Below are 14,248 nucleotides of genomic sequence, written 5' to 3' on the forward strand. Positions count from 1 at the left end.
GTAAATAAACAAAAATTTAGGAAAACGGGAACGGGATCGCCAGGCTCCGGGCCTAAATAGGGCAGCTCAGACCCTATTAAGAGGCGCTGCACATCCCGGTGACTCAGAGCCTTGACGTGCGAAGGCGGCGGTGATGTGGCAGTTTTCCTCTTGGAAAGCACAATGATGTGACAGGATTTGGGATTTTTTGGGGGGTATTTTAGGGCCAGGCCCCTCAGGAAGGTGCTGGGAGGTGCAGGGGGAGCGCTGGGTGTGGGGTGGGACCAGAGGTTTTGTGGATCCTAAGTGGAGAAATCCCTTTTGGGTGGTTTTCTTTCTTGACTGGGAAACCCGTTTCATTAAATTTTAGGGTTTTTTTTTGTCCAGACTGAGCCCCGGTGGAGGGATTTGGGGTTGTGGCAGTTGTCCGGCTCCGTGCAAAATCCTAATCCTGCTCTGAAATCCTAATTCTGACCACAAATCCCAATCCTGCCCCAAAATCCCGATCCTGCCCCAAAATCCCGATCCTGTCCCAAAATCCTGAACCTGCCCCAAAATCCCAGGTCTGTCCTGAAATTCGGATCCTGACCCCAAACCCTAATCCTGTCCCCAAATCCTGATTCTGCCCCTAAAATCCCAATTCTGCCCTGAAACCGTGATCCTGCCCTGAAATTCCAGTCCTTTTCCCCAAATCCTCATCCTGCCCCCAAATCCTGATCTTGCCCCCAAATCCCATCCTGCCCCCAAAATCCCGATCCTGCCCCAAAATCATGAAAATACCCCAAAATCCTGATCCTGCCCTCAAAACCCAGTCCTGCCCCAAAATCCCAAACCTGCTCTAAAATCCTGATCCTACCCCAAAAAGCCATCCTGCTCCTAAACCCTGCCCCTGCCCTGAAACCCAGATCTTGACCCCAAAAGCCCAATCCTGACCCCAAATCCTGACCCTGCCCTGAAACCCCAACAGTGCCCCAGTGGTGGAGCAGAAACCCGATAATTTGGGGCTGTTTGAGTGGGGTTTGGACCCCAAAAGCATTTCCATGTGTATTTAGGGCCATGGCCCCCACAGCCACCACAGCACCTCCCCAAAATTTCCCCTACAAATCTCTCTCCCTGCCCTGTAGCGCTGGTTTGCCTAAATTTAGGAGCTTTTCCCCCAAAAAGCGCTGTGGGGTGGTTTGGGGGATGGGTAGATGTGGGGCAGTTTTATTTGGAGGAGGAATTTGGGGCGAGGTGGCACAAATCCTGACCCCATGTGCCTTGTGGGATTAGGGCAGAGCCCGGGGGGGATTGGGGTGGGTGCAGTGGGAAGGGTCGTGGTGGTGACACGGGGTGACCCCAAAACATGCACCTGGAAGGGAGCTGTCACCCCGTCCCCATCACAGCCCCCCTTTTGGAGCAGGATTTTGGGGCAGGGTTGGGATTTTGAGGTAGGATTAGGATTTGGGGGCAGAATCAGGATTTGTGGTCAGGATTGGGATTTGGGGGCAGCATCGGGATTTGGGGGAAGGATTGGGATTTGGGAGCAGGACTAGGATTTGGTATCAGGATTGGGATTTGGGGGCAGGATCAGGTTTTGGGGTCAGGATCGGGATTTAGGGTCAGGATTAGGATTTTGGGGCAGGAATAGGATTTGGGGTCAGGATTGGGATTTGGGGCCAGGATTAGGATTTTGGGGCAGGAGTAGGATCTGGGGGCAGGATCGGGATTTGGGGGCAGGATGGGGATTTGGGGGAAGGACTGGGATTTGGGAGCAGGACTAGGATTTGGGATCAGGATTGGGATTTGGGGTCAGGACTAGGATTTGTAGGCAGAATAAGGATTTCCGGGCAAGGTTGGGATTTTGGGGCAGGACTGGGATTTGGGGGCAGGATCAGGATTTGGGGGCAGGATGGGATTTGGGGACAGGATTAGGATTTTGGAGCAATTTTTGGAGCTCCTGTGCATGGCCCCCGCCGTGGTTAAGGGGTTTGGACAACAAGGGGGTTATGGGGGGGATGTATGGGGTCAGGATCGGGTCCTCGGGGCCGTTTGAGTCCCAGTGGGGTGGGAAGGGGAACGGTGCCGGTCCTATGGGGTTTAGAGAGCCTTCATTGTGCTCATCCTCACCCCGTTGGGGTTTTGGAGCCCCCCTCGTCCCCAAAATGTCACTGCTGGGGGTAAATCTGCAGCAGGGGAGCGGGGTCAGCTTGGGGGCAATGAAGTCCCCAAATCCCAGTCCTGACCCCAAATCCTGATCCTTCCCCTAAATCCTGCCCCAAAACCCTGATCCTGCCCCCAACTCGCCATCCTACCCCCAAATCCTCATCCCACCCTGAAACCCTGATCCTGACCCCAAAACCCAATCCCGACCCCAAATCCCAATCCCAAACCCCAAATCCCAATCCCAAACCCCAATCTCTCAACCCCTCCCTGTGCCCCCCTCGTGCCGGACCCTATAGGCTTCGTGTCCCCCTTACAAAAAGGATCGTTGCCTTTTGGGGTCCTGCCGGGGCCGCTCTTTGCCCCAGGCGACCCCAAAAGATGGAAACCACAAAAATCCTCTCCTTATTCTACAAAAGGGGCGAATCCTCCCCAAATCCCAACCCTTTCTTATGGGGTTTCGGGTGCTGGACTTCACTCCTGCCTGGCGCGCTGCCCCCAGCTGACAATCATCCCGGGTTAATTACCGGGACCTCAATTATCCCCTCCTGGTTAATTACCGGGACCTCAGACAACGTCACACGACCCGCGGAAAACCGACGTGCCCCTAAAGGCAAACCCCAAAAAAATCAAAAATCAAAAATCCCCTTTTTTGTCCTTTTTTCCCCACCTCCAGCCTGGGAATTGCTTCACCCCGGGGCAGCACCACCGCTTTTTGGGGGATTTGTATAGATTTTTGAGGATTTTTATAGGTTTGGGGGTTTTTTATAGGTTTTGGGGGGATTTTTATAGATTTTTGGGGATTTTTATGGATTTTTTAGGGTTTTGATGCCCATGGGGCCGAGGACGCGCAACGTGCTCGCCCTTTTGGAGCCGTCTGGGTCTGACCTCCAGCCCTTCCCGGGGAGTTGTTTTGGGGGATTTCCGAGCCACGGTGCTGCAGATTTTGGGATTGGGATGTGGGGGCAGCGAGGGATGCTCGGGGTGATGAAGGATTTTTGGGGTGGAGAAGGATATTTGGGGTGGAGGAGGATTTTTAGGGTGGTGAAGGATATTTGGGGTGGAGAAGGATTTTTGGGGTGGAGAAGGATATTTGGGGTGGTGAAGGACTTTTGGGTTGATTAAGGATTTTTGGGGCGATGAAGGATTTTTGGGGTGACGAAGGACACCTGGAGATCCCAGCGGGGCGATTTGGGATGTCACCTGGGGCGCAATTTGGGGCGCTGCTGATTTGGGTTGGAAAGGTCCGGAGCTGGCAGCTCAGGGACTGACATTATTTGGGAAGGACCTGATCCTGCCCCGAAACCCTGATCCTGCCCTCAAATCCCAATCCTGCCCCCAAATCCCAATTCTGCCCCAAAATCCCGATCCTGCTCCAAAATCCTAATCCTGCTCTGAAATCCTAATTCTGACCACAAATCCCAATCCTGTCCCAAAATCCTGATCCTGCCCCAAAATCCCAATCGTGCCCCCAAATCCTGATCCTGCCCCCAAATCCTGATTGTGCCCCCAAATCCTGACCCTGCCCCAAAATCCTGACTCTGCCCTGAAATTCAGATCCTGACCCCAAATCCTAATCCTGTCCCCAAATCCTGATCCTGCCCCCAAATCCTACCCTGCCCCCAAATACTGATCCTGCCCTGAAACCACGATCCTGTCCCCAAATCCCGATCCTGCCCCAAAATCATGAAAATACCCCAAAATCCTGATCCTGCCCTCAAACCCCAGTCCTGCCCCCAAACCCCAGTCCTGCCCCAAAATCCCAAACCTGCTCTAAAATCCTGATCCTGCCCCAAAAAGCCATCCTGCTCCCAAATCCTGCCCCTGCCCTGAAACCCAGATCTTGATCCCAAAAACCCAATCCTGACCCCAAATCCCGACCCTGCCCTGCGTGCGCCCCCGGGGCTCGGCCCTATTCTCAGCCCTATTTTCGGGTAGGGCCGGGGGTCCTCTTCCTTCCCAGCGCCTCCCAATTAAAAGGTTTTTTTTTTAATTTTCCCCCGCTGAGCCAGGGACCCCCCCCCCCACAACCAGATCCTGCCCCCAAATCCCGGTCCTGACCCCAAATCCCGGTCCCGATCCCATATCCCAATCCTGCCCCCCAAATCCTGATCTTGCCCCCAAATCCCAATTCCTGCCCCTAAATCCTGCCTCAAAACCCTGATCCTGCCCCCAAATCCCAGTCCTGATCCCATATCCCAATCCTGCCCCCCAAAATCCTGATCCTCTGTTTTGGGGTCGGGGGGAGCCCCCTCCCCAGCCTGGGGCTGCACCGTGAAAGTTTATAGGGTCCCTGGTGGAAACGAAGCATTTTTAACCCATTCTGCCCCAAATGAGGTATGGGGTGGAGGTGGGTGCCCCCCAGTGCTCATGGGGCTGGATTTGGGGAGCTGGGCGCCCCTAAAACCCCCTTGGGCATCCCAAATCCAAACCCCAACCCCAACCCCATAACCCCCCCATCCTCCTGGCCCACGGGGTGCTGGGGGACACCGCGCTGGGGTTCAGGCTGCCGGCCCCAAATCCACCCCCTCTCTGCGGGTCTTTTTATAGGGGGGGTGCCCCCTTTTCCCCCCTAATCCCCTCCTGGGTGGCGATTTAGGGGATTCCCCCCCCCCCTAAAAAAAATAAAATCCCACAACGATGCCGGACACCGGGACAACGAGGGCTTTGTAGGATGGGGACAGCGAAGTCCCCAAAAAGGATGGGGAGGGAGTGAGGGGGGGACCCAAATCCTATTCCCCAGCCCCCCGGGGGTGGGCTCAGCAGCGCACGTGTTAGGACGGGGAGGGAGGTTTATAGGGCCGGGTGTGCGCACACCGTTATAAATACCACGGGGCCACCGGCACCGGAGGAATCACGGAGCTGAGGAGCCGGCGGCTGACAGCGCACCCGCAGGTAGGAGATCTCCTTCCCCTTCCCATCCTCTTGTGGGGTCGGGATTTTTCTTCATTTTCTTCGTTTTTGGGGTTTTTGGCTTTTTTTGCAATCCGTCTTTTCGGGGTTTTCGGGATGCCTTCGGGCGACGTTCCTCTCTCTCCCCGCCGAGGGTTAAAGGGGGATTTCTGCCCCCAAATAGGGAAATCTCTCGGCTTGCACGTGCCCAAAAAAATAAAATAAAGTTTCACCTGCCCCCAAATTTACCCTTTTTGGACCCAAACCGCCCAGGGACGCAACAGGAGCCGGCGCGAAGCCGCGGGCGCGGCAGGTGAGAGGCGAAGGCTTTTTGGGGCTTTTTGAACCCCAAATCCCCCCCTTCTTGGTGCCTCCGTCCCCGACGGCCTGCGGGGAGAAGCTGCGGAGCCTCCACACCGCAAATTTCCCCTCCCGGCTTCTCTGCCCCCCCCCTTTTTTTATATATTTTTAATTTTTTTTTAATATCCAGGACAAAAAAGGGGAAGGGAACTTCGCAACTTGGGCACCTCGGGATGCGCCGGGGGACTCCTGGCACCTTTCCCCTTCTTGACAGAGCACAAAAAGGAAGAAAATGAAGAAAATGTATTTTTTTATTATTTTTTTTTCCTTTTCCCTTTTTTTTTCCCTCTCTCAGCCCCCCCCCCACGGTGAACGGTCGTGAAATTCGCTGCCCCATCTGCGCCGCTCGCCTCGCCGCAGCCTGTGCAATTTGGGCCAATTATGGCCAATTACCTGCTGGAGAGGGGCTCAACAAAAGGAAGAGCTCTTTTTTCGATTTTTTTGCCCATTTTTTCCGCCCAGCTCCCGGGAAGCAGGGGAAGGGGGGAGGCAGCCTCAAATCCCCCCCACCCCAAAAAAAAAAAATCCCCCCAGCATCTCCCCGAGCCCCCCGGCCGCCGGCACAAAGGTTTCGGTCGCTCCCCTTGGTTTCTTTTTCCTTTTTTTAATTTTTTTTTAAATTTTTTTAATTTTTTTTTTTTTCCTGATGGCAACTTTGCGTTTTTTTAATGCTGGAGGAGCCGGGAGGGGAAGCGTTTTAGGGTTTTAGCCGGTGCCGGTGGGGGCCACTGTTGGACAAGGCTCGGTTGGAGGCAGCCGGACCCTTTCCATGCGGCTCCAACCCGGTCACATCTCCCTGCCCGCCGGGTCAGGCCTTGATTTGGGCTGAAAGAGTGAGGTTTAGGAGAAAATAGACAAAAAAAAAACACAATTAGGGTCGGCTCCAGGCTTGGAGCTTGTCCCCATACAGCAGGATTGATCCTGACCCCAAAGCATCCCCGCATTTACACCTCCGGATGCGTCGGGGTGCTGGGACCATCATTAGGATTCCCCCAGGGATGAGGACGCAGCATCCCCCCCAGCAGCCCCATTCCGGCAGCTTTTCACCCCAAAAGCTCCTCGCCTCCCCTCTTGCGCCCGCTTCCCAATTTTCCTCCTCTCCTCGCGGGTTCTTGACGTCCCACCGGCTCCGTCCCGTCCGCCGCCCCCCGAAATTCACCCCTCCAAACCTCGGCGCCCCCCCCCTCGCCCTCCCACCCGGAGCCATAAATAAATCCCCGCCTTGATGGATGGCCAGACCCCGCTGTTATCAGGACCGCAGGCTGCTTTGCCAGCAAATCTCTCCTTTTTCTTCTTCTTTTTTTTTTTTTTAAACCAATATTAATGAGGAGAAGTCAACCCCGGGGGGCTGCCGGAGCGGCGGGGCTCACCGCGACGTTTTTCGGGGGATGTCGCCTCCCTCCAGCCCCCCCAAAAAACCATCCAGGCACAATTTGGGTGCGCCCAGGAGCGCTTCCCGTGGGCTGGTTGCCTTTTGGGGTTTGGCTGAGCACCGCTGCGTGGTGGAGAGCGTTGATTTTCTTCATTTTCTTCTTTTTCTTTATTTTTGGGGGGCTCGCAGCGTGCCCACCCTATAGCATCTTCCCATTAAGCAGCCGGGCTTTAATCCCTGAGCCTACCCCGGCCAGATTTGCCCTCCTGGGGTCATCCAAAAACCCCCTTTGGGGACGTGGATGGGGTTTGCAGCCCCCACGAAATTTTCGGGGGGTGAGGGAGGGCTCGCCCTCTCCCGGGAGCATCCTGCCAATCCTCTGACTCACTCCGGCAGCCAGTTTTAATGAGGCTGGGCGAAGATTAAACCTTAATTCCTGCCCCTTATCAGCTTTCCCTCCGGCAAACGCCAAGAAGCGGCGGCTCGGCGAGGCTCGGTGTCACCCAGCTGGAAGGTGACCGTGACACCGGTCCCGCTCCCGTTGCAAGATTTCCCCAGCTCGCTGGGAAATCAAAAGGGAACGAGCCCTGAGCCCATCCTCAAAAACCCCAAAAGTGGCCCAAAATGATAAAGGAGGATGGGCTGCGAAGCCCCCGCCGCCGCCACCGGGGTTTTCCTCGCCTGCGAGCATCCCGCGCCGGGGCGAAGCCGCCGGGCACGTGGGTTTTGGACCCCATCAGAAATTTGTGAAAAGCTGGGAAATTATTTTTTTTTTGAGGACCAGAAGGCTGTGGGGACACATAGGGGCGAAATCATCCCGATCCCGGAGGAAAATGTTTGCTGCTCGGCCACGGCCACGTCGCTTCGCCGCCACGTGCCACCGATGCGCACATCGATGCGCATCGGGACCTCCCGGGATAGGGACGTGGGGGGGGTCAACACCCGAAATGCCCCCTCGGAAATGGTTGGGGAGGGGGAAATGGGATAGGGAAAGGCAGGCGGGGGGCTCCCCTTTACCCAGCCCCGGCGGTGTCCTGCTCGGGGACATCCCCGCCGTGCCTCCCCGTCACGTCCCGGCGCTAAAATAAGCCCTGACATGGGATAGCCTGGAGAAAACGAAGCTGGGCAGGGGGGGGGAAGGAGAGGATCATTTCCCCTAAAAAAAAAATAAAAAAAAATAAATAAATCATTTTGGGGAGGGCTGAGCGTTGTTCCTTACCCCTTTAGGAGGTGGCGTGCCGGGGTTTGACGGGGTTTTGTCTCCTCCGGGCCGCAGCCGCTGCTGCTTTTTGGCACCATGAGGGCCGTGTTTTGGGATCTGCTGCTGCTCTGCCTCTTCGCCCGGGCGCGGGGGGACTGCCGGGGGGACTGCCTGCGCTGCGACCGCCACCTCTACAGGGACAGCTTCGACGTCCTCGTAAGTGCCCCCCGTACCGGGTTTCGGGTTTGGGGTCCTTGGGGAGGGCGCCGGGTTCGTGGGGTGGGTGGGGAGGATGAGCGATGAGGGTGGTGGTGGTGTTGTCCCTTCCCTTTGGGCACCCCAAAATGCTGTGGCCGCGCCTACGGGATTTTATGAAATGGTCCCAAGGGATGGGGCAGTGCTGGCCCCAAAGCTCTGATGGCCACGGGTTTTGGGGAGGGTCCAAACCCCCCCTCATCCCCAGCTTTCCTGCCCTTATGGCTCACAGCATCACCACCACGCACCCTTCTGGAGGCACCAGCACCCAAAAAGCCCCCAAAAAAACCTCCTCTGAGCCCCAGCAGGACCAGATACAAGCTGGGCTGTGATATTCCAGGGGGGGCAGCCAAAATCAGGGGCTGTCGAGCCCGGGGGAGACGCGGCGAGGGCGAAAATATCCCGCTGCAAAGGGATGAATCAGCCCGTCCCTACCCGTGACGCTTCCCTTTCCCCTCCGCTGAGCCGTGGCCGGGCTCTGGCCAGGAGATTTTTTGGCTTCCCTCCCCGTTCCCCCTCCGCCCACGGGGAAGAATCGGGAGCCTCCTCGCTGCCGCTCTCCTCTCCGCACCGATAAACCACGGGGGAAGCCCCCAAAGGTGGGAAACGGACCCCAAAAAAAGCAGGGACCTGAGGCTCGGTGGAGATGCCGCAGCCACCCCATTGCTCGGTCCCGGTAGAGGCAAGATTTGGGGCGTGATCGCGGTGATTTGGGTCCAGAATGGTGTTTTTTTTTTGAAAGGGGCTCCCCCCTCCTGCTCTGTCTTCCCTGGCGCTGGGGATCAGTGGGGTGAGGGGGAAATGGGGTGGTTTGGGACATCTTGGGGACAATGAGGGGACATAGGGGACAATAAGGGGACACGAGGGCTATCTCGGGGCCACCTCAGATATGCCTCAAGGCCACCTTGGAGACGTCTCGAGGTCACCAGGGACTCCTTGAAGATGTCTTGGGGCCACCAGGGCCACTTTGGGGCCACCAGGGCCACTTGGGGGCCACCAGAGCCACTTGGGGTCTACCAGGACCACCTGGGAACCACCCTAGGGACACCTTGGGGACACGAGGTCCACCTCAGGGCCACCACGGCCACCTCAGATACACCTCAAGGCCACCTCAGAGACTCCTTGGAGATGTCTTGGGGCCACTTTGGGGACATGGGGGCTACTTTGGGGCAGGGCAGCTGGTGGAACTGGCCTTCAAGATGCCACCTAGGGATGTGCCAACCCACGGTGACACCGTAAATGCCAACCCAAGGTGGGAGGCGGCCTCCCCAGATATTTTTTTTGCCTCTGGACACGGAGGAGCATCGGTCAGCGCTCGCTTGGAGGACTTCCAAAACCCCACGAGGTGGCAGGAGCCATTCCCACGTGAATTAAGGCAGCAGCACGAGGGCTGAGGACCCCAAGGTGCCCACGGGGCTGCATCGTGGATGGGTGGTGGGACACCGATGACCTCCAGCTGGACGTCCTGGGGGATTCCTCTCCAAGCCCATCAGCTGGAGCTGCTACGTGCATGCGACGTCCTTCATCCTTCATCCCCATCTGGGGCACGGTCGGGACACCGAGCATCATCAGGAGGCGGTGACAAAGGTCTGGAGATCCCAGACCTTTTTTTTTCCTTTTTTTTTTTCTCTTTGTCATGGAAAAAGACCTGGAAATGGCGAGTTGCTGCGGAGCCACGTGCTTGAGCTCCACGTGGTACACCACTTGGGGACCTGTGGCACCTCCCACCCAGCAAAGTCAACGATCCCATGGCAAAGAGCGGTTCTGCAAGGGTTTTTTGCCTTGCAGATGACCATTTCTGGAAGCTTTGAGACGCACACCACCACGTTTTAGCCAGAGGCCCCCTCGTGTTGGTGTTTAGCGTTTGGAAGAGCCCGCCATGAAGCCAACTTGGGCTGGAAAGACGAGGCCAAGGAAGACGAGCCCTTCCTTCCGTGCCCTCCAGCCCCAAATTCTCTGGATATTGATTGATTTGGGGTCTTCTCCTGGATATTTTTTCCTGGATGCTTTTCCCCAGCTGGCTCTGCACCCTGTCTTGGTGGACCCTTGGAAGGGGATGAGACCCGGCCACGGTGGGACGCACCCTTGGGTCTGATGGCGTGGTGAGGTCCCTCTTGATGGCCTGAAGGCCACGTCTTGATGGCCTTTGGAGGGATGTGGTGAGCAGGACAGGCTCCTGGGGACACGGGGAAGGCATTGTCTCTTTTTGGGAAAGAAGGCACGAAGGAGGATTTGGGGCTGAGGCTGGTTTGTCCTCACCTCAGTCCCAAACGTCATCTTGGAAAGCATTTCCAGACACACGAAGGTCATCGGGAGCAGCCAGCGTGGATTTATGGAGGGGAAGTCATGCTTAGCCACCCCGAGAGCTGGCTGCAGGGAGATGTCTGGCTCCTCTTGGCTTTTAGGAGGTTTTTGGGGCCGCCTCCCTTGACATGGCCACGGGCAAGGGTGGAGTAGATGGGGACGGGACGGGACCGGAGCTTGGGGTCCAGTGGGGAAGTGGGGAAAGGGGGCGGATAATCAGGTTTGGGATGCCTGGGGTTGGCTAAAACCCTAAATTTAGGACTGAGTGATGGCTTGCAAGCGTTGATGAGCTGCTGGTGATTTTCTGGGGTGTCTTCCAGTAGGATGGATGGGGGGATGCCCAAGGACCCAAGGGGTGATGGTTTTAGGCTGAAAGAGGGTGGGTTTTGGGTAGATATCAGGAAATCCCTTGAGGATCTGTGAGTTCCCCCATAGCTGCTGGAATTTGTTGCCCCTTAAGCTCCCTTCCAACCCAAACCCTTCCGGGCTTTCTGACCCCAAACCCATCCCCGTGTCTCCCCGCGCAGGTCTGCATCCTGGAGTGCGAAGGCGAGGCCGTGCCGCGGGCCACCTGGGAGATGTGCGCCGCCTCCATCCGAGCCTCCCCACGGCCGGGGGCTACCGGGGCCGGCGTTTTTGGGGCCGTGGGGCCGGCGGAGGCGGCGAGCCCGCTGCAGGTAAGCGAGCTGCTCCGGCGGCGGGACGCCGAAGACGGAGGCGCGGGGACGGCGCCGGGCGCTTTCCCGTCGCGGGACGAGGACATTTCCCGGCGGCTCGGCGGTGGCTTCCCAAGGGGGACGAGGGGCTCGTGGCCGGCGGCCCGAGGGGTGCAGAAGCGGTACGGGGGCTTCATCGGGGTGCGCAAATCGGCGAGGAAGTGGAACAACCAGAAGAGGTTTAGCGAGTTCCTGAAGCAGTACCTGGGCATGTCGCCCCGCTCCAGTGAGTACGACACGGCCGGAGACCTCAGCGAGCACAACGAGATCTAGCCGGCCCCGCGGCACCCATTTGGAGGTGGATCTGCCATGGCCAAAAAAGTCAACCCAAGCCCCAAATTGCCCCCCCCTACCCCACCCCACCCCACCCCAAGCCCCAAAAACCTCCGTTAGGAATCGCGAGCCGGCCCCGCGTGCGCCCGGTCTTCTCCAGGAAGCGATGGCTGCTTTATTTTCATTTTTGCACCCCCCTCCCAAAATACCATAATTTTGCCCCAAAAGACCCCACCCATCCCCAGACCCTTTTATTTCTTTGTTATTTTTTTTTTCTCTGTGTTTTTTGTGTTGTTTTTTTTTTCCTAGTAGTCGGGTTTTGCCCAATAAACGCTGTTTTCGCCCCGCCGAATGGCGACGCTGGATCAGGGTGGGGATGCTCCAGCGCTGCGTTCCCCATTCCCAAGGGTGCAAAATTAAAAATAGAGGGGGAAAATAATTAAAAACGGCTTGAAAAGACCAAGCCACGAGGCGAGGCTGCATGTCCAAGGCTCGGTGACAGCCCCAGGGAAGTCCCTTTGCCATGGGTCACAGCGGGGTGACAGGCGAAAGGGTTTTGTCCCCATCACCAAATAGGTACACAGAACATTTCAGCCCCCAAAAAGTGGGAAAAAAATAAAAAAAAAGCCAAACCTGTTGCTTTTAGAAATGAGATGAAGCCTCCCAAAAGCTTTATGTTGGCCAAATCTAGCAGCGAGGGGGGGGGCAGCCCCCAAAAAGCGGTGCCGGCGGGAGGAGAAGCCGGGATGGTCGGGATGCTCAGAGCCCCCAGTGCCTGCCCTGCACCCGGCGAGGCCACCCACCTCCCAAAACACCCAAAATTGAGGATTTGGGGGAATTTTTAATTCCCTTTTTTTTTTTAATCTTTTTTTTTCTTTTCTCTTCTTTTTATGCTGCGAGGCATCTCCCTAACTTAGGGGATTTCTCCCCGGCCCCGCAGCCCCCGGGACCGAGCATCCCGGCCCCCCTCCCGCTCCGCTCTCAGCTGCATTTCTTTTTTTTTTTCTTTTTTTTTTTTCTTTTTTTTTTTTTCTTTTTTTTCTTTTTTTTCTCTTTTCTTTCTGTTTTTTTTTTGTAGCGTTCCGGCACCGCCTCCCGGCACCCGCCACCACCAGGCACAGGCAAAATTAGCCCTGCTCCTGTTCCACCCAAGCAGCCTCCACCTCTCTCTGACGGACCCCAAAGCGCTTCAGACTCGCACGCGTTCAGAAATCATTTTTCTCCCTTCTGGGGTTGCAGCCACCTGGGTGCCCGCCCGTGACCGCTCTTCACTCGGTAGCAATTTAAGCCAGGACGGGAAGGATTCGGCCACCGCCGGACACGGGAGCGAGGACGGCGGGGAGGGGGACCACAAAAAAAAAAAAAAAAAAAAGAGGAAAATGGGATTTTTTTTGCAAAATTCGCACCTCGCTCGGCCATTGGAAACACCCCACAAGTTGGACGCAGTGGAAAATAGTGGAAAATAGTGGAAAATAGTGGAAAATAGATATTTTTTTTTTCTTTTTTTGGTTTTGTTCCCCTCTCCAAAATTATTATTTCACGTTTTTGGGCATCCCCTCTCAGCCCCTGCCCCCTGCCCGGGGGGATTTATCCACACACACCCCCATCCGGATTTATCCCCAGCTTTTTGGCTGGGGGATGCTGAGACACCCGAGAGGTCGCATCCCACCGTGGCTCGGGCCCCGTGCGCCCACAGGAGGGCACCGGAGGTGCTGGGTAGAAAACACCTGAAATTGTGGTCTTTTTTTTTTTTTAAATTATTTTCTATATAATTTATTATTTCCTTTTTTTCTTTTTTTTTTTTTTGCGCTTTTCTTGAGGTTTGATAAGGACTCCGGGGTTGACTTCTTTGCTCAGCAACACGGCCTCGCGTGCGTCCTTTGTCGCGTCCCCCCCGGCATGTATCGCGTCCCAGCTGCCTTCCCGGGGGCTCCCAACGTGACCCCCCGGAGCCGTGGGTGTCCCCCCCCCTCACCTTTTTTCCTTCGACCTTTCTGCCTAATTTGCTGCCCGAAGCATGTCCCGCGTGCCCCGCGCCCGGGTCTCCCCCCGCAGCGCCGCCCCTTTCGCCGTTTGTACCAAAAAAATGATAAATAATAAAAAAAAAATCACCCGACGCAACCCCCTGGAAAAAAAAAAAAAAAAAAAAAAAAAAAGAGAAAAAAAAAAAAAATCTCGCCCCCCTCCACCCCTTCCTGTTCTTTTTAATTGTTTCATACAAAGATTTCTCCATTAAACTTGTACATAGCAAAAGGATTAATAAATTAGTTTACTGTTTCTACGATCTCAGTGCGACTGGCAACCGTCACTTGGGTCAACGCAAGGTCCCCGCTGCCCCCCACCCCGGGGGCTCGGTTCGCCCCCCTCAGCTGGGAAATGGTGTGGTTTTAGGGGAAAAAAAAAGGAGATTTTGGGAAATGTGCATGATTCCCAGCAGAGATCCCCTCCGGTATGGGCAGTGACGGTGCTTCAGGGGGCGTCACGCCTGCACGCATGGCCTATGGGACAAAAAGGGATGGAGCGGGGGGTTATTTGGGGAGAAAAAGGGATTTTTCTAGGTTAAAAGTGGGAGGAGGGACACAGCAGTGTCCCCCAGTTCGGTCCCAGTTTGCAAAGCCACAGAGGAGGTGAAGAGAGGGGCCTCGTGCCGCGTTTTTGGCCGGTGGGCATCCATCGTTTTGCCTGTGTCCAGTTGGGACCGGTGGTCCCCCAAATCCCCCTGCTATGGGGCCACAAAACCCTGCAGAAGTGCTC

The 14,248-nt window shown here is 56.2% G+C and overlaps 1 protein-coding gene across 3 annotated transcripts; it reads left to right on the forward strand.

The window, feature by feature from the left end:
- Positions 1 to 4,901: 4,901 nt before the first annotated feature.
- On the forward strand, positions 4,902 to 13,771 carry PNOC (prepronociceptin). Of its 3 annotated transcripts, none has more exons than XM_072036592.1 (4): positions 4,902 to 5,016; positions 8,022 to 8,162; positions 11,033 to 11,447; positions 13,315 to 13,771. In XM_072036592.1, the coding sequence occupies exons 2-4, from the start codon at positions 8,043 to 8,045 to the stop codon at positions 13,434 to 13,436; spliced, it is 657 nt and encodes a 218-aa protein (XP_071892693.1). In that variant the 5' UTR covers positions 4,902 to 5,016; positions 8,022 to 8,042; the 3' UTR covers positions 13,437 to 13,771. The 3 variants fall into 3 exon arrangements, with proteins under 3 accessions (XP_071892693.1, XP_027311248.3, XP_027311250.1); XM_027455447.3 differs by having other exon boundaries at positions 4,907 to 5,016; positions 7,973 to 8,162; XM_027455449.3 differs by lacking the exons at positions 4,902 to 5,016; positions 13,315 to 13,771 and adding an exon at positions 12,573 to 12,895 and having other exon boundaries at positions 7,890 to 8,162.
- The last annotated feature ends 477 nt before the right edge of the window (positions 13,772 to 14,248 follow it).

This window comes from Anas platyrhynchos, chromosome 3 (genome assembly GCF_047663525.1).
Source record: "Anas platyrhynchos isolate ZD024472 breed Pekin duck chromosome 3, IASCAAS_PekinDuck_T2T, whole genome shotgun sequence".
NCBI classification, from domain to species: Eukaryota; Metazoa; Chordata; class Aves; order Anseriformes; family Anatidae; genus Anas; species Anas platyrhynchos.